The sequence below is a fragment of the Rhipicephalus microplus genome, chromosome X (genome assembly GCF_043290135.1).
Source record: "Rhipicephalus microplus isolate Deutch F79 chromosome X, USDA_Rmic, whole genome shotgun sequence".
NCBI lineage: Eukaryota > Metazoa > Arthropoda > Arachnida > Ixodida > Ixodidae > Rhipicephalus > Rhipicephalus microplus.
In genome coordinates, this window is record NC_134710.1 from 278,243,251 (window position 1) to 278,261,658 (window position 18,408).

The following is an 18,408-nucleotide window of genomic DNA, read 5'->3' on the forward strand; positions in this document are numbered from 1 at the left end:
AGGAAAGAGAAGTGAGGCTGAGGAGAAGATAAATGGTAGGCAAAGAGAAGCATAGTAATGCGAGGGAGAGGGCAAGTGAAGTAAGGAGGCCGCAAAGGCAGCCTCATATATTGGCATGATAGGGAAGGTGGGGGGGGGGGGGCGCTACGATGAACCTTCGCCCTGACCGAAGGGGAATCCTGCGCACGATGACGTTTTAAACCACGAGCAATAATGTCCGTGAAATGTTTTCTAAGCTCCTATGCACTCACCACAAGGCCTTAAGGGAATACCCGCAGTAACGTGTTCGTCTTTTGTAATTCGGGCCGAATAAAAATCACGAAGTCGTTTTAATAACAACATGTTCTAATGCTCGATTGCAATAACGCTTGAACCACGCAATATTTCTGAAATGTTACACGTTGTATGGAGAAGTTTGTTTACAGGATGCGTGTTTGTAAAGCATCAACGTTATTTTCATCACAATTGTCAGTAGATGAGTTTTTTCTTTTAGCAGAACAGAAAGATGGGCGAGTTGGAACTTATCCATAGTGGGCAGCGCACAAAAAATCCACCCAAAACAAAGAGACAGGATTAACGCTTGTCTAACAACTGAACATTTATTGCATATATATATATATATATATATATATATATATATATATATATATATATATATATATATATATTATATATATATATTGTGAGCGCTGACTATATACGTAATGAAACTTGTAAAATTGTAAAAACTTCTAGACCGAGCGAGGAATGAAGAGAACGCATGGGTTACCGAGGTGACGGTAAATTTGCCGGCATACTATTCCATCTTGGAGCTTGAAGCGGACAACTTGTCGTCTTAAGCGGCTGTTTTGAGCACTTGATAAGCCAGTGAGCCGATTGATGATGGTGAGGCAGAAGATTCGGCATGTTGAAGCGAGGCGAGATCTATGGACGAAAGAAGGTCAACCGAGGAACGAACTCTTTCGAACCAGCAGTCTTGGTCACTCGGGTGGTTGGTGACGGGAAGGTGACAATTGTGCGCTTGGCGTGAGTGGGCAACGCGACAAAGTTTCGGCATCCTGGTGCTGATGAAGCGACCTATATGTGAAGCGGTAGTCATACTCTTGCAATCATAGCACCCAACGGCCAAAGCGTCCCGACGAATTCTTAAGAGACGATAACCAACCCAGAGCATGATGGTCAGTCAACGTTGTGAAATGCTGGTAGTATTTATTAAATAAAGGCAAAACTTTCGTACGGACCACACGATGGCGAGACATTCTTGCTCAGTGATGCTGTAATTTCGCTCAGCTGGTGAAAGAGTACGGCTCGCGTAGGCCACGACTTGTTCTTCGAAAGCGTGGTTCCACTGAATAAGGACAGCACCGATGCCAAGTCCACTTGCGTCAGTTTGTAGCACAGTAGGTGCTGCAGGGTCGAAATGGCGAAGCACAAGCCGGGACGTGAGGCATCGTTTGAGAGTGTGAAAAGTGGCTTCGCAGTCATCTGACCAGACAAAGGGCGCACTCTTGGTCAGAAGTTTGTGCAGAGGAGCCGCAACAGTAGCGATACCACGCACAAAGCGGCGTAAGTACGGCTCCAAGCCAAGGAAGCTGCCGAGGTCTTCGGGTGTGGTTGGCGTAGGAAAGTGCAGTACCGCGGCAACCTTCTCGGGATAGGGCTCAACGCCATGTTTACTGACGACGTGACCTAATACCTTGATGATGTGACTGGAAAACCGACAGTTCTTAGTGTTGAGCTGGAGACCGGCCTTAGCTAAACATGCGAGGACATCATATAGCCGGTCCAGGTGCTGCGATAAGCTGGACGAAAAGATGACGATGTCGTCCAGGTAGCAATGCCAGGTCTTTCATTTTAATTCACACAGTACCATGTCTATCACTCGTTCGATTGTGAACGGGGCATTGCATAGACCAAATGGCTTCACATTGAATTCAGATATCCCACCCGGCGTAGAAAACGCAGTCTTCTCTGTATTGAACTCGTGTATTGGAATCTGCTATTAACCAGAGCGCAAGTCGACAGTTGAAAAGTACTCGGCCCCTTGTAAAATATCAAGAGCGTCGCCAATGCTAGGCAATGGGTAGACTTCCTTGGGAGTAATTTTGATGAGTGCTCTGTAATCAATGCGACACTGTACTGAGCCATCTTTTTTTGCTAGCACGACAGGAGAAGACCATGCGCTTGTCGAAGGCCTGATGACGTTGCGTGCAAGCGTGTCGATGACTTGTTCTTTTATGACCTGCGTTCTGAAGCTGACACATGGTAAGGGCAGTGGCGAATTACAGGAGATCCGACGGTGTCGATACCATGAGCGGCCACTGTTGTTTCACCCAGCCCTTCGAAAAAAAAAACAACGTCAAAGCAAGTTCTGTGCTTCTACAATGGCAAGGCATCAGTTTGTGTTGGTTTGAGATGTTTACAGAAAGTAGCCTTGAGAGCAGTTGAACCTTGTGTTGGCATACATTTCCAGAATCACGAAGTAGATGAATTAGTGACGACACACTCAGGCGCTTCATATGTAATGCTGGCAACAGTGGTCCCCTTGTCACATAGCCACGTGACAACCGCACTAAACAAAATGCGATGGCGATCGCTTGAAAAATTCAGCGCTGGCAAAGAACAACCACTGCGCCATCATCTATATTGTCACTTGACTTGATCGTAAGGACACGTTCTTGTCCGGAAGGCAGGAGGAAATCCGCAGCTGTGACAAGGTTGGGCGACGAAAGGTAAGCAGCAGAAGAAAGCTCAGTGTCCGTAATACGAATGAGAAGCCGACCACACGAAATTACAGCATACGCAGCTGACAAGAAGTCCCAGCCTAAGATTGTCTAATGAGCACACGAAGTGAGCACAGTTAACTGTATGTGATGACGGATTCCATCGATGAGAACTCGAGCAGTACACTGTCCGGTAGGGCAAATTGTACTGTCATTATCACCAAATAACGTTGGACCGATATAAAGAGTTTGCCCTTTACGCAGGCGAAAACACAGTTAACGATCGATTACCGAAATGGCACAGCTTCAGTGTCTATATGGGCGTCAACAAAATCTCCTTCCAAACAAACAGGCAACAAATTAGTTGGATGAGACGGAGGAGTTGTAACCTTTCGACAACGAGCAGTTTCCCCTTCAAATCCTGCGTCTTCTAGTTCCGAATGGCTGTCCAGAGAGATTGGCGCGGGACGCAGGGGTGATGACGTACACCGAAACGGTGACGGAGAACGGTGGCGAGATGAACGATAAAGATGAGGCCCGACCTGAGATTGTGGATGAGAGGGCGACTGACGGGAGGTGGACGGATACTGTGTTGGATTGTAGGCATTGGGTCTCGGGGCAAAGCTTCTTTTGTAAGCTGAATAACCACGTCGTTCATACTCTGACGGCGGTGGCAGAAACGGCATATATGACCCCTTATGTTACAGTAGAAGCAGACGGGGCGCGGAAGACACCATGTAGAATAGTGGGGTGGCCTTGGCGCCTGCGTTGTCATCGCAGCCAAATGGTCGCATTCAACGTCCGCAGGCACAGTTGAAACTGGTGCAGGGGCCCGTGATGCAACTTCTGCGTACGAAGGTGCAAAAAAAAAAAAGAGCACAGGAGAAGGGGCGAGTGCGGCGCTTGTCATCAATGCCAGTTCGTCCTTCATAATCTCACGTAGATTGGCAGAAGGATTGAGGACAGAGGCAATAGTCGGGTTGCGCGGAACAAGGCCGGAGAGTTTCTCTCTGACAATCGTGCGGATAAGGGCTTGCAATTCATGCTCTCCAGTAAAGGGAGCATCGCATGGAGTGCTCGAGACGCTTTAATGCACAGTTATGGCTTAACGGAGAATGGGCGAAAGCTTGACCGATCTTGACATAACAGCTAAATGAAGCTCACAAGTAGAAGAAACGTCAACCTTCGAAAGGAAACTCCAGCCCAGTGGAAAAGCTATCTTTTAGCAGGTGCGACGGGAAACGCCCGGGCTATATAACGAAACTTCCGTAAAGTGCCACACCGCGTCGACGCCGCGTTCTGGTTCTAAAAGAAAAACAATACCCGCCGTAGTTTCCTTGTGGTTACGGCGCTTTGCTGCTGGTCCGAAAGACGTGAATTGGATCTCTGCCGCGGCCATCGCATTTCGATCGAGAGGATACGTTCACGGGCCGTGTACAGTTTGTTTTTCACTTGAAAGAAAACTCGCAGCACGGGGCATCGTGATTCTTAAAGCGCCGAAGTCAGGCCGCGGTGAAAACACACGCATGCGCAGACGGTTGAAATTGTTGTGTTGAACCACGTCGTCTGCTGGTGAGGTGGCCCCCCTACGGTGGTCTAGTGGCTAAGGTACTCGGCTGCTGACCCGCAGGGCGCGGGTTCGAATCCCGGCTGCGGCGGCTGCATTTCCGATGGAGGCGGAAACGTTGTAGGCCCGTGTGCTCAGATTTGGGTGCACGTTAAAGAACCCCAGGTGGTCTAAATTTCCAAAGCCCTCCACTACGGCGTCTCTCATAATCATATAGTGGTTTTGGGACGTTAAACCCCACATATCAATCAATGCTAGTGAGGTGAGCGCTGGCCACTTTCACTGAAAGCGTACTACTCAGGCCTGTCTGCAGATTTTATAGCAACTGAGAAGTTTGAGCCAACTACCTCTACTAAACGTTGTACGACGCGAATCTCTCAGCCTTCACTGGCAACAGCGAGGTCCCAGAAACGTTTTCTGACCAATTGACTTGTTTTATTCTTTCTCAAAACCGGGTACTGAGAGCGCGTGCGTACATTTCTTCATTGCATGGACTACCCTAATGCACTCCGCCAAGAAAGAGGCACAAAAATTGTGCTCCCAGCGTGTTCAGTCTCCGAGCACTTTTACAAAAAGCAACATACTCCGCGACAATGGGGCCAGCGCATGGCACCTTGGCAGACGCCGTGGGTCAAGACTACGTGTTTGGAGTGTCTGTGCCTGTGCGGCCTGCTGTTGACGAATGACTTCAGCGCCCGCTGCATCGTGAGGCCGTGCGCGACGAAGTTTCCACCAATGTAAAACAGAGCGTTCACGGACTAAAGTTTGCGTTTAAGAAGCAAGGTAGTCGAAATTCGCAGGAGCCTTTCACTAAGACCTGTCTCATGATCACGCGCATTTGGCCCTTAGAACGCGATAAGGTTTACTTTGCAGAGGCAACGCATCTTTTATTTATTTGAATGCCGGTGCAAACGTGCGCTTTTCAACGGGAGCCGTCGGTCCGCCTTAGTTAAGGGAGTGGTCTTGCCGTGACCCTTGATGAGGGGTAGCGCTGTTTGCGTCACACGTGCTTACGAGCGCTTTCCCCTGGCTACGCGATAGTCATGTGTGCCCCTCTCCAATATCACACGCCTGTAACAGTTCTTCCTTCATTCTCGTTCTTAGCGTTTAGAAGCAATGCCGCCGCCACCTCACAGCGCTATAAGTTATAGTTATGCAGCGGCGTCACCTTGACGCGTCTCCATTGGTTGCTCTCATAGCGCCACGTACGGTCACCGTATCACTTACAGAGCCAGCATTGCGAAAACGAGGAATGCAAGACGCCGCCCCACGGATTTGTACACAACTGAACAAAAATGATTCTGGTCGTGAGGCACTGTATGAAGAACTTCCTTCCTTATGAGAAAGAGAGAGAGGTTAATGAAAGAGTAAGAGATAAAAAGGACGCTATTTTCTGCCTCCCGATGCGGGAGCACGGCCCAACGCCTTTAGGAAAGGAGGATAAGGAAGTAAAGATGATAGGAAGAAGGGAGGAAGGTAAAAAAAAGTAAAAGGCATGGCAAGAGAATGTCTTGTCACTACAGTCAGTACAACAAAGTAACAGCGTCCTGATGACCGCAAAAGCACATGCGAAAGCTAGGTGATGGGCGAGGGCAGGAAAAAGCCTAGAGGAGAGGGTAGTGAACGGTTGGATAGGGCGCATCTGGTTAGAATTGTCAAAACAGAGGAGGCGCTGATATCGACGAATGAATGGTAGCAGCTCACCGTTCTTCTGCAAGTTGATGCTTCGCCAGAGCCTAACCACCTTTTTTTTTTAAGTGCGAATAATAATGAGACTCGGCCGAATGCGCTTGTCATGCGCGAGGTTGCAATGGCCAGTATCTAGCCTAAAGCAAGACGCGGAGACTAAGATGACGGCTAAGCATAGTTCGCAATAAGCACACTGCAGACAAACAAGAACGTTAAAATAAAATGAAGTGTAAGCAAGCCAGCCAGCTCTAGCGATCGGAACCTTAAGGTATACACGCAGACAGGCTCACCTTCTTTGAACAGAGTAGCTCTCGTCAGCTGGGTCAACGACGCAATCGAACGACGCGATTCCACTGTTGGAACGAGAGCACGGATGCCGCGCGCTGCGGCCTTGTATGCTGCACGTGATGGCGAATCCACATGCTGCTGTTGCGATGATGATGATGATGAAGTATATGGCAACAAATTGCAGCAAAATACTCAAACCAGTACCACGAAAGACACTGTAAACAGAGGTTAATACATGTTTTTCCACCTTTTTTTTTTGTTGAAGATATATACTCGCTTGGTTGCCCCTTGCACATTGTGGCTGCATTAGCACGGTGACTTTGTGTTGTATTATTACAACCACGTAGCTCCGAATCCCCGGTTTGCCGGGTCCGTTTAAAAGAAGTGAGCATTTTGGGGCAGTCCAGAGGCACTTTGATCTATCTATCTATCTATCTATCTATCTATCTATCTATCTATCTATCTATCTATCTATCTATCTATCTATCTATCTATCTATCTATCTATCTATCTATCTATCTATCTATCTATCTATCTATCTATCTATCTATCTATCTATCTATCTATCTATCTATCTATCTATCTATCTATCTATCTATCTATCTATCTATCTGTCCATCCGTCCGTCCGTCCGTCCGTCCGTCCGTCCGTCTATCTATCTATCTATCTATCTATCTATCTATCTATCTATCTATCTATCTATCTATCTATCTATCTATCTATCTATCTATCTATCTATCTATCTATCTATCTATCTATCTATCTATCTATCTATCTATCTATCTATCAATCAATCAATCAATCAATCTATTAAAAATAGTTAGAGCAAGTCCGATCTTCTTGTCAGATGGAAAAGCTGCAATTTTTTAGTTTTGCCTAAAGTGGAGTTAGCTCGTTAAAAATCAATAGTAAAAAACGACACATTAGCTTTCTTGCTCCGCTTGCATCACAATCTTTTTCATAAGCTTAATTTTTATAAATTATTTTGGTACTTCATATTGGCATTTATATTTTTATTATTTTTATTGTAACAATCTATTATTTATGATGATAAATTTTTATTCACACATTCTTCTTTTAATTTACCTTAAACTATTCGAACCTTTGTCGAAATTACAGATTAGGTATGTGCCAATGAGTCTCAGCATGTTCATCTCCGTATAGATTGAAGTAAGAACTAGAAGTTAACGTAATTTTATAAGTGGCAATCACGAAGCTGAGCTGTCGGCTGCCGAAAGTATATTTATCCTATCACAGGTTTGGTGAGGTTCCTTCTCAATTGTGCGCTTCCTGTGGCAAAAAAGAAACTACAGATTTTTGTTTTATCCAACCTCATTGACGTCTTAGTAAAAAATTTCGCAACAGTCGCTCTTGTCGATACCGGTGCCGCTGTATCTGCAATCAATGCCGAATTTGGTCGCTGACTTTTTCAAGTCACGACGCCTCTTTTTGACTTGTCGCTTCGAACAGCAAGTGATCAGCCTCTTCAACCGACCGCAGCGTGTACAGCGCGTGTGACCAAGACATTGTGTACACGATAGTGCTTATTGTGCTTTCGTCTTGCCCCCCAAGACATCATTTTACGGTGGGACTTTCTTTCGCGCTACAATGCCACAATTGACTGTGCTCGAGCGGAGGTTGAATTCTCCTCCCTCGCCGACTTGACCTCCATCGATCATCAATCTGCCACTAAGCTTATCCTGGTGGAAGACACCCATATCCCACCGGAACTGCACGACAGGTGTCATGCAGTCCCATATCTGGCGGAATGGTCTTCTTCATTCCGCCTGAAAACTTTGTTACACGAAGAGCCCTTCCCCACGCCCTGTGCGGCCGGAGGGAATCCCGCATGCTGGAACCCAATAAAGTTTATTCTCTCTCTCTCCGTTGCCTTTTGCTGCTCTTTGTTTGGCTGAAGGTTTTGACTCACTGCTCATTCACAACCCTCTTTCGACACCGGTGTGATTGATTCGTCGCGAGTGCCTTGGTAAAGTCGAGGTGATCGACTCTGCAAAAATTGTCTCCGTCCCTGACGAGGTATTCTCAACAGCTATGTATGAACTGGGTGTCCTCTACACGCCTGATACAGCGTCTACGGATGTATTCAGCCCGTCAATTGCCGAAAATTTTACGCCTTCGCAGCGGTCGCAGCTCCTCACCGTGCTTCAACACTTCCGCCCTTCATTCGACATTGCACAAGCATTACTAGGCCGTGCATGCATAGTTGAACACCGCATCGATATTGGCCCTCACTCATCACTGCGACAACGGCCATATCGCGTGTCCTCTACAGAACGTCGGGTTATTGCAGAGCACGTCGACGACATGCTCTGCCGAGGCGTCATCCTACCTTCGCAGAGCCCATGGGCTTCTCCAGTGGTACTCGTCACAAAGAAAGATTGGTCCATCTGGTTCTGCGTCGATTTTAGGAGATTGAACAAGATCACACTAAAGGATGTTTACCCACTGACTCGCATTGACCCACTGGCTCGCATTGACGATGCTCTTGACTGTTTACAGGGTGCTGAATTCTTTTCCTCATTAAACTTGTGGACGGGCTACTGGCAGGGGCCAATGGCCGAGGTCGATTGCCCCAAAACCGCTTTTGTCATAGCTGATGGCCTGTATGAATTCACTGTCGTGCCTTTCGGACTGTGGAACGTGCCCGCTACGTGTCAAAAAAAAAACGATGGTCAACGTTCTTCGGGGTCTTAAATGGAACATCTGCTTATGTTACCTCGATGACGTCGTGGTGTTTGCCCCTAATTTTCCAACACACTTGCGCCGATTTCAGCACGTGCTTACATGCTTAACTAACGCTGGGTTACAGTTAAATCTCAAGAAATGCCGATTAGCTGTACGTCAGCTCACCATTCTCGGACACGTTGTGTGCAAGGACGACATTCTCCCGTATCCTGATAAACTGCGCGCCGTTACTGAATTTCCTAAACCCGCTACCATCAATGAACTTCAAAGTTTCATTGGCCTATGTTCTTATTTTAGCCAATTTGCTCGAAACTTCGCGTCGGTTATATCCCATCTGACGCAACTTTTTGGTGGCACTCACGATATGTCATCGTGGTCCCCAGTCTGCGACAAGGCTTTCGCAACATTGTAACGTCTCCTTACGACGTCACCCATTCTTCGCCACTTTGACCCCCAAGCTCCCACTGAAGTCCACACCGACGCAAGTGGCGTAGGCCGGGGTGCTGTGCTCGCACAACGTCAACCTGGCCACACAGATTGCGTCGTGGCATACGCGAGTCGCACACTCACCAAGGCCGAAAGCAACTATACAGCGTGACAGAAAAGGAGGGTTTGACCATTGTGTGGGCTCTTGGCAAGTTTCGCCCATATTTATATGATCGTTCTTTTGACGTCGTCACCGACCACCATGTGCTGTGTTGGCTTTCTACGTTCAAAGGCCCATCTGGCCGTCTTGCCCGTTAGGCCTTGAAGGTCCAAGAGTACGACATACGCGTGGTTTATAGTTCAGGCTGCAAACATTCCGACGCTGACGCGCTTTCTCGCTCACCTCTCTTCCTGAAACCGACCGATCACCCTTCGTGCGAGCGCACGTTGTGTTCGCTTGCCTTTGATAACATTGCTGTGGAACAACGCAACGACCCCTGGACGGCATCTCTCCTCGACCTTCTCTCAGATACCTCTAAAGTCCCACCATCGCTAACGCTCCGGCGCCAACTTTCCCATTTTGCGATTCGTGACAAGCTGCTCTACCGTCGCAACTATGCTCCAGAGGGGCGCGCATGGTTGCTTGTCGTACCACGAGCTTTGAGGTCAAAGATCTGCTCCTCCTTCCATACTGACCCACAGTGTGGCCACGCTGGAGTTTTCAAGACGTATGAAAGAATTCGGCACCAATACTACTGGTGCGGTATGTATACCTTCGTTCGTAACTTCGTCCGCTTTTGCCGTGAATTCCAGCGCCGCAAGTCTCCCCCGCGCATCTCAGCCAGAGAACTACAAGCATTCCCATGCTCGTCCTGACCCTTCGATTGTGTCGGTATTGATATTTATGAGCCCCTTCTCTTCACATCTGCCAGACATCAGTGGATAATAGCAGCAGTCCACCACTTAACTCTCTATGTCGAGACTGCTGCTCTCCAGAATTTTACAGCACAAGAGGTCGCCACTTTCATACTGCACCGCTTTGTGCTGCGTCATGGAGGTCCTCAGGAATTGCTCAGTGACCGCAGCCGCACCTTCTTGTCCGAGGTCATCGAAAAATCGCTTGCTGACTGCGCTATTGTTTATCGCACATGCACTGCTTACCATCCGCAGACCAATGACACTACGGAGCGCTTTAATTGAACTCTTGGTGACATGCTTGCTATGTATGTCACACCTGATCAGTATAATTGGGACCTGGTTCTTCCGTTTATAACCTACGCCTATAATACCGCGACGCAAGCCACGACCGGGTTACTCCCCCTTTTACCTTCTTTACGGCCGTCACCCTACGCACAGGATTGACACCATTTTGCCCTATCGACCAGATGCCTCCGAATGCCGCCTATTTTGGACGCCAGCAGACACGCTAAGAATGTCACCAGCTCGCTCGCCGTTTTACTTCAGATGACCAGAACTGCTAGACAGCCATTCCCGATGCCGACAATTTGACTCCTGTTTTTCTGCTCGGTGACCTTGTGTGGCTGTCAGTGCCGCATCGCACACTGGGACTTTCTTCTAAACATCTTCCAAAGTACGACGGGCCTTACCGCACCCTCGAAAAGACTTCCCCGGTCAGCTACATCATTGAGCTTCTCACACCACATTCTGATATGTGACGTCGTAACCGCGAGGCCGTACACGTTTAAAGGCTCAATCCGTATCACGGTTCTACAACACCTGAAGATGACTAAGTCGCCAGGATGGCTCCTTTTTTCTACGTGGGCCTATTGTAATCAAGAAGTAAATCGGCGCATGGATAGCAGCATCGTGTGGGCAGCGGAGGCACGAGCTAGCGGACTGGGCTCAGATCTGTGCGCGATGCAGTAAAGCTCTGGTACAATAAATCACCTTCACACCATGCACAATCGCTGAAGCGCCGTGCATTGCAGCTGCAATAGACACTAGCGCCAGAGTTCCATTTAGGAAACTCTATGAAACAGAGTATATGCAGCTCACGATGCTCAAATAAGCCACTGGCCGTATACTTCGGGTTTATGGTGCCGTCGTTTGGGCTTATGACAGCAGCTGTTGAGAGAACAGGGAGCGATTTCTAGCCGAGTGACAACAATTTGTGAATTGCTGCGTGCTGCGCTATAATGTTTAGATGACGTGTTCTTACGAGTCTCGACTACCACTTTGTATCGCTTTCTAACCATGTTCATTCAAAAAGCACACGCATCTACAAGAAGTGAATCATGAGGAGTGGGTGGAGCACTGGGTATCATATCAGTAAGTAACCGTAGGTTACCCGAGCAATGTAAATTGAGTAGCAAACTGTATATAGAAATGTAAATTTATTTCATTGATTGATATCTAAGGTTGAACGTCCCAAAACTATCATATGATTATAAAAGACGCCGTAGTGGAGGGCTCCGCAAATTTCGACCACCTGGGGTTCTTTAACATGCACCCAAATCTGAGCGCATGGGCCCACGGCATTATCGCCTACATTGAAAATGCAGCCACCGCAGCCGGGACTCAATCTCGCGACCTGCGCGTCAGCAGCCGAGTACCTTAGCCACTAGACCACCGCGCCAGGGCAATGTAAACTTATTTCAATTTATTTTGCCTTCCGATTGGCTTGAGCCGTTTAAGGAGAATTTAGCCAATTGCTAGAATGGTGAATACGCCACTCTTGTGAATCCAAGAACTCGCCATCTCACCGGTGGCAAGATACCATTTTATTAAGGGTAATTTGTTGGAACATATATAGTTCTCGACGTGTGCTTTTGTGTTACTGATTTTCTTGAGAAGCCCCCAACATCTAGGCACATTTCGGTAGAGCTCAACTCATCAATAGACCTTATGCAAAATTGCTGCCATATCTGTGAGCATACCACCATGTTAAATGCTCAGCGCGGCGCAGTCCGCACAGTCCACGTGTGTTTACGTATATACGTGAGACGTATCGACGTGAGGCATGTAATGGCTGATAATCACAATACCGACGTATTGCATGCTGCGTCTCTTGCTGCACACAGAGAGGATCTCAAAATGCTTAAATAAAAAAAAAGGTGAGCCGTAAACATTGCTTCTTATTTTTTTCAAGCTGACGACGTTTTTTTTTTCAGGCTGCTGCTCCCAAAAGACGTCTTTGCATTCACCTTTCTAAGCAAATAAGATTGGAGACGTGCAACAGCATTTGTACTTGTGTTCCCACAAATGGCTACACGTCGAATGTCACGAGACATTCCGTGTGCAGAAAGACTAAAGCAGCACGTGACGTCACAAACAACAAAATGGCAGTCGGCGAGGTTTATAGCCAGGAATGACTTCTGAAGGCCATTTTACGCCTAAATATTCTCGCACAGTGCATTTTTCAATATGCGTATAGGTACCACAGACCAGCTACTGATTTTCCCTGAAAACCGCTGGGTAATTGTTTCACGTTACGTTTAATTCAGCAGAGGTAGCCACGTTACAGACAGTCAACGTGTGAATGATAGCTAGTGAAGTCAGACCACGTTTTATGCCGAGTCTCGTGACAAAAGCTTCGGCCAGGGCACCCGACAGGGCACTCAAGTACAGAAGCTTGATTCGTTAACCATTAGATCCCCACAATGCGAAGGCCAGCTATAATATCGTGAGCCCTCGCTTCGAATATCAACGCCTGCGAAAGAAGCCGTCGGGACTTCCTGCCGGGTATCTTCAGCCCATCCACATCCCATTGGAGCTCTTCTTACGTGTCGGTTCGAAAATCTCGGTCTCTTCCGAACATTTGCCTCCGGAAACAAGTGGATTGTGGTTGCTACTAATTAGGCGACCCGCTATGCAATCACTCGAGCCTTTCTAATTTACAGACGTCTCAGATTTTCTACTATGTCATCTATGCGCGGCGCCCTGGTGTAATATGCGAACATATCAAGTCCATACCTTCCTGATAAAGTGGTTGCCGTTATCCTACGTTTCAAAAGATACATTCATCCACGCTTTGATGACAGACGGCAATTTTCTTTTTGTATCGACAACCCTTAAAAATGAAATCTTCAGCCGTTCCAGGAAGTGCACAGTCTAAGTGCATGTTCTAAGTGCACGTTTCAAAGTGCACATTGTAGAACTTACAACTGAAAGTATCGCAGCAAATGATAACTCTACAAAGTCCTACTGTTATAAGCCACAAGGGCGAAATTCTGGCAAATTCACACAAAACAGTGGCTAGAGCACCATGTTTGCAGCTCCATTTTGCATGGAACTTCCTATAGAATCAATGACCGCAGCTTTCTCGGTTCTGTGTTCTTACAGTCGTAAAAAAAGAACACGCAAGACACACCGAAAGGAAAAAAAAAGTTTTGAAATACTTTATTCGAACACAACAGTGCTTGTAAAACGTCTTCAAAAATAAGTCAACAAATACGATTTTTCACAAGTGGGGCTGTGCATAGAAGCACGTTATTAAAATTTGTCACGAGACTTAACTCAGTTGCCCCGTAAAAACTGTCGTTCCCACGTGATCCGAAAAGCATATATGTTACATATTTACACGGTTCAGGCAACTTGGCTGCCACAACTGGGAATGTACACACAGTGATCGCACATCCGTGTCCGCCGACACACTACGCGTGGCGACACGTCACGTCAGCGAGGGCTTCTGTTTGTAGAAGGATGAAGAGAACCAGCTGGAGTGGCTGAATGAATTGCACGACCACGAGAAAGACCGCGGGATGAAGAAGTCCGCCAAGGCACTCTGCGTCAGAGAGATTTGAAAAGGATGTTATACGTGCGGTTGAGTACTTTGGCGAAACGCAATTGTAGATATTTAAACACTCGTGCCCGTAATACTCCCAAGCCTTTGCCTTGATAGCAATGCTTGTGACCACGCGCAGCTAGTATTGGTGTGCATTTTCAAAAAAAAAGTAAAATACCTTATGCAGAGGCCACTAGCCCAAAAACGAGTTCTCATTTAGGGACCTCCCTGTCCTTCCTCATTTATTCCTCCTCCTTCTCCTCTCACTTAGGGGATCATGAACTTAACTTTTGCCGCCGAGAATATTGACTCCACAGATAAAATACAGGTGATATGAGTAGTATTGAAAATCAGGCAAATCGGTAACGATTCATGTTTTTAGGCAAACAGCACGAAAAACGAAGACAGAGAAGTAAGAAGACACCGGACAAGCGCTGACTTATATCTGAAAGAATTAATGATCATATATATATATATATATATATATATATATATATATATATATATATATATATATATATATATATATATATATATACAGTTATTTGCGCATGATCTTGCATGGTGAGGAAACTAAATACACTAAAATAACTGCTGTAGACACGAGGAATCTTGCTCTAACACTGTTAGTGGCAATAACCTGAAAATGATAATTCTTCATCAAGGAGAGCGATTGACGGTTCACTGAAGCAGTTTTTGCATGCCTTTTGAATTCCGTAGGCTTCAAAAATTTCCCTTGTCAGCTGGTCGTGGTGGCGGAAAAGAACCGTCGTTCTCGAAAAGTGTGGGGTGCATCCACAGTCCCGGCAGCACATGGCCAATTGTGTCGAAGGTGCGATACCCCAAAGAGAATTTTGGTACTCACTCAGTCTAGAGTTGACACTGTAGGCTCTCTGACACTCTGCCTTAGTTTATCGGGCTGTTTACCTTAACAAATGTACAGGTGATATGCAACGCTCTGGCAGTGATGGAGTTTTAGTCCTACCAGACGGTCAACACCACTCTAAAACGTCCCAACTAATCGGTATGATGTGAACGTACATCACCACCACAAAGTTTTTCACTGGAACCGCGGGAGGTGCAGCGTGCAATCTTTCTTTAAACAAAGCTGCACATCTTTTGTATACAGTGCGTTCAGAATAACGCCGGCGAGTTACATTTTAAAAGGCTGGAGCACTGCTGTGTCGGTAAAGATTGCAAAGGAGTCACGTTATCTTGTATCATATCGTGATACAATATATAATTATCTTTGCTCCGCCCTAGGACTAGTCGCTATAGGTTTTAGCTAAGTGTTGCTAGGCAATGTCGACGTTGATTATCAGAGCAGGGAGGTTACACCACAGCAAGCCACAGACATGACCCGGACGTCCAAACTCCACCGAGAAACTTCTCACCCGCCTCCCAGAACGAAACCGCTCGAGAGAGGGAGTTAGCAGCGCTGGTTCAGCGACAGGGAGACTTGATTAAAAGAATGGAAAACAGAATTTCAGAGATGGAGCGCGCACTTAGAAACGACGAACGGCAGGGGACACAGGCACCAGCAGTGCAAGGCCTACAGAAAGCGACGCAAGAGGCGTCTGCTGGCGTACAGGAGAGTGCAGCTATGGAAGTGGAGAATCGGAGGACAGTGAAGAGACCACTGCCGGGGGATGAGGTAGCTAACGCAAAACGATTCGCCGAAACGTCACCAGTAGACATGCTACAGCCTGTTTTTAAAGTCATTAGTCTTAAGCCGGATGTAACAACACTTGCGGATAAAGTAGGCAAACAAGGGAAAAGACAGGATAGGTTGGAGACTCGAGTCGAAAAGATCGAAGCCAGATTAGACACAATAGAGGAGCGTCTCGGCATGCTTTCCACTGAATTTAGGGATTCCCAAACCCAGGTCATGGGCATGTTTCAGCAGCTTCATACTCTATTGGAGACAAGACTGCCTCCCGTGGGTGGCCAAGTGCCATTAGTCAACCTGGTGCCTCATCATAGCGCCTCACCAGCAAATTGAGGTTTGGCAGTGGAACTGCAGGGGCTTTCGCCAAAAGCGGGGTAACCTGCAGTTGCACGTACAAAATCTGGACAGTAAACCAGACATAATAGCCTTACAGGAGGCTAGTGGTTCCGTAAAATTACCTGGATTTAAGGCATTTACAGCGCCAGGAATTGATTCGAGGGGCGTATCACGTGTCTTCACAGCCGTGCTAGTCCATCGCAACATCACTGCCATTCAGCATTCCGTAGATAGCAGCAGGGAAGACTATGTCCTGCTAGAGATTTTGCCTAAACGAAAGTATGAGAAGAGTGTTTTTACTTAATGTGTATAGTTCTCCAAAAGATAAAGGATTGGGCTTGCCACAACTCCTGATTCAAACTCAACGGTTAGCAGCTCGCGCTCCGCTTATAGTGGTAGGAGATTTCAATGCGCCTCACCCGGAGTGGGGTTATATTCGAGCCAGCCCAAAGGGCAATCGGCTTTGGCAAGTTGTCTGCGATGGACGCTGGTAAATAATCCACAAGATCATACGAGGATAGGCAACAGCATAAGCATGGATACCTCCCCAGACCTTACGTTTTTTAGAGGCACCAGTAATGCAAAGTGGATTAATACGAGACAAGCCCTAGGAAGTGATCACTATATCCTTTCCACGACGTTTAGCGCTGCGTAGCATAAAGACAAAGTGAGGGGGCATAGAATTACAGATTGGGACAGATTTAGGAAAAACAGAGCAGCCACTCTATATGGGAAAATTAATGACCTGGATGCATGGGTACAGGCGCTCAAGGAGGATGTAAATAATACCACTGTAGAAGTGCCAGTCGAGCAGGAGGGGTTTACCGCTGACTCGAGATTATTACACATGTAGGAAGCGCGCGCGAGTCTCTTGAGAAGGTGGAAGAGGCAAAAACATAATGGCGTCCTTCGCAGAAGGACTGCCAAGTTGGAACGTAAAATCGAAAATTATACAATTGAGTTGCAAGCCAAGCAGTGGGGCCAGATTTGTGATCGCATGAATGGACAGTTTGAATGCAAAAAGACATGGCAGCTGTTAAGGCATCTTGTGGATCCGGCAGCAACAAAATCGGCGCAACGGGGACAAATGACTCGGTTAATGCATAAATATGAAGGCACAATTGTAGAGTTTATACAGGAACTCCGGAATCGGCACATAGCTGATGGAGTAGACGGTTGCTTACCACACTATACTCGGGGGTAGAAAACTCAGACCTAGATGAAGACTTCACAATTGCGGAGGTGGAGTTTGCCATGGGGCAGCTGCGTACTACGTCTGCCGCAGGTCCGGATGAAGTTACTAATAAAATGCTGAGAAACCTAGATTTCAAATCAGTCGGGGCGATCACTGACTTGATAAATGAGTATTGGGTGGCCGGGGAGATCCCAGCACAATGGAAGCATGCTAGGATTATATTTATTCTGAAGCCAGGCAAGAAACTCTGCTTGGAAAACCTGCGCCCTATATCGCTGACATCATGCGTGGGCAAATTGATGAAGCACGTGGTTCTCAACAGGCTTCATAATTATGCAGAGGATAAGGCCATCTTTCCCCCAACTATGATAGGTTTCAGGGCCAATTTGTCCACACAGGATGTCATGATACAGTTAAAACATGATGTAGTCGATCCCGGGCATGGCACGGGCACCAAAGCTGTATTGGGGCTTGACCTGAATACAGCTTTCGACATTGTTTCGCATGAGGCAATATTGAATAACCTATCGGAAATTGGCCCAGGGGTCGGGACATTTCGCTACGTCACATCATTCTTGGAGGGCCGAACCGCAGAAATTTCAATAGGTGATATCAAATCGGACTCATTCACGTTGGGAGGCAAAGGGACGCCGCAGGGTTCAGTTTTGTCACCGTTCCTGTTTAACATCGCCTTAATTAAAATACCGCCGAGGCTAGAGGAGATACCGGGACTCAAACACACATTTTATGCAGATGATATTACTCTGTGGGTAACCAGGGGTAGTGACGCGCATCTGGAAGAAACACTGCAACAGGAAGTTAATATTGTCGAAGAGTTGGCAGGGGAGGCGGGACTTTCATGCTCTCAGCCCAAGTCCGAGCTCTTTGTGGTTCGGGACAAACCCAGAGGGTTACATGCAAGACACTATATTCCGCCACCGCCATTAGAGGTAAAGGTAGGGGGTAGGCCGGTAGCTGAAGCTCAAACGATTAGAATTCTTGGCCTATATCTGCAAACTAACAGGAAGAATAGGGTGGCCCTTGAAAAACTTAAAACCACGGTCA

General features: G+C 47.0%; 2 protein-coding genes across 3 annotated transcripts in view; both read right to left on the reverse strand.

Moving 5' to 3' along the window:
* Nucleotides 1–6,800, reverse strand: part of LOC119162199 (FGFR1 oncogene partner 2 homolog) — a 62,606-nt gene extending 55,806 nt beyond the window's left edge. The window contains exon 1 of the mRNA XM_075879227.1: nt 6,270–6,800. The gene's annotated coding sequence lies outside the window, so the exon portion shown is untranslated. The remainder of the gene's footprint in view (nt 1–6,269) is intronic.
* Nucleotides 6,801–13,741: 6,941 nt separating this feature from the next.
* The window catches only part of LOC119161465 (sterol O-acyltransferase 1), an 84,327-nt gene continuing 79,660 nt past the window's right edge, over nt 13,742–18,408 (reverse strand). For both annotated transcript variants that reach the window (XM_037413951.2, XM_037413952.2), the window contains exon 14: nt 13,742–14,143. In XM_037413951.2, the coding sequence (XP_037269848.1) occupies nt 14,030–14,143 (114 nt within the window). In that variant the 3' untranslated portion in view covers nt 13,742–14,029. The remainder of the gene's footprint in view (nt 14,144–18,408) is intronic.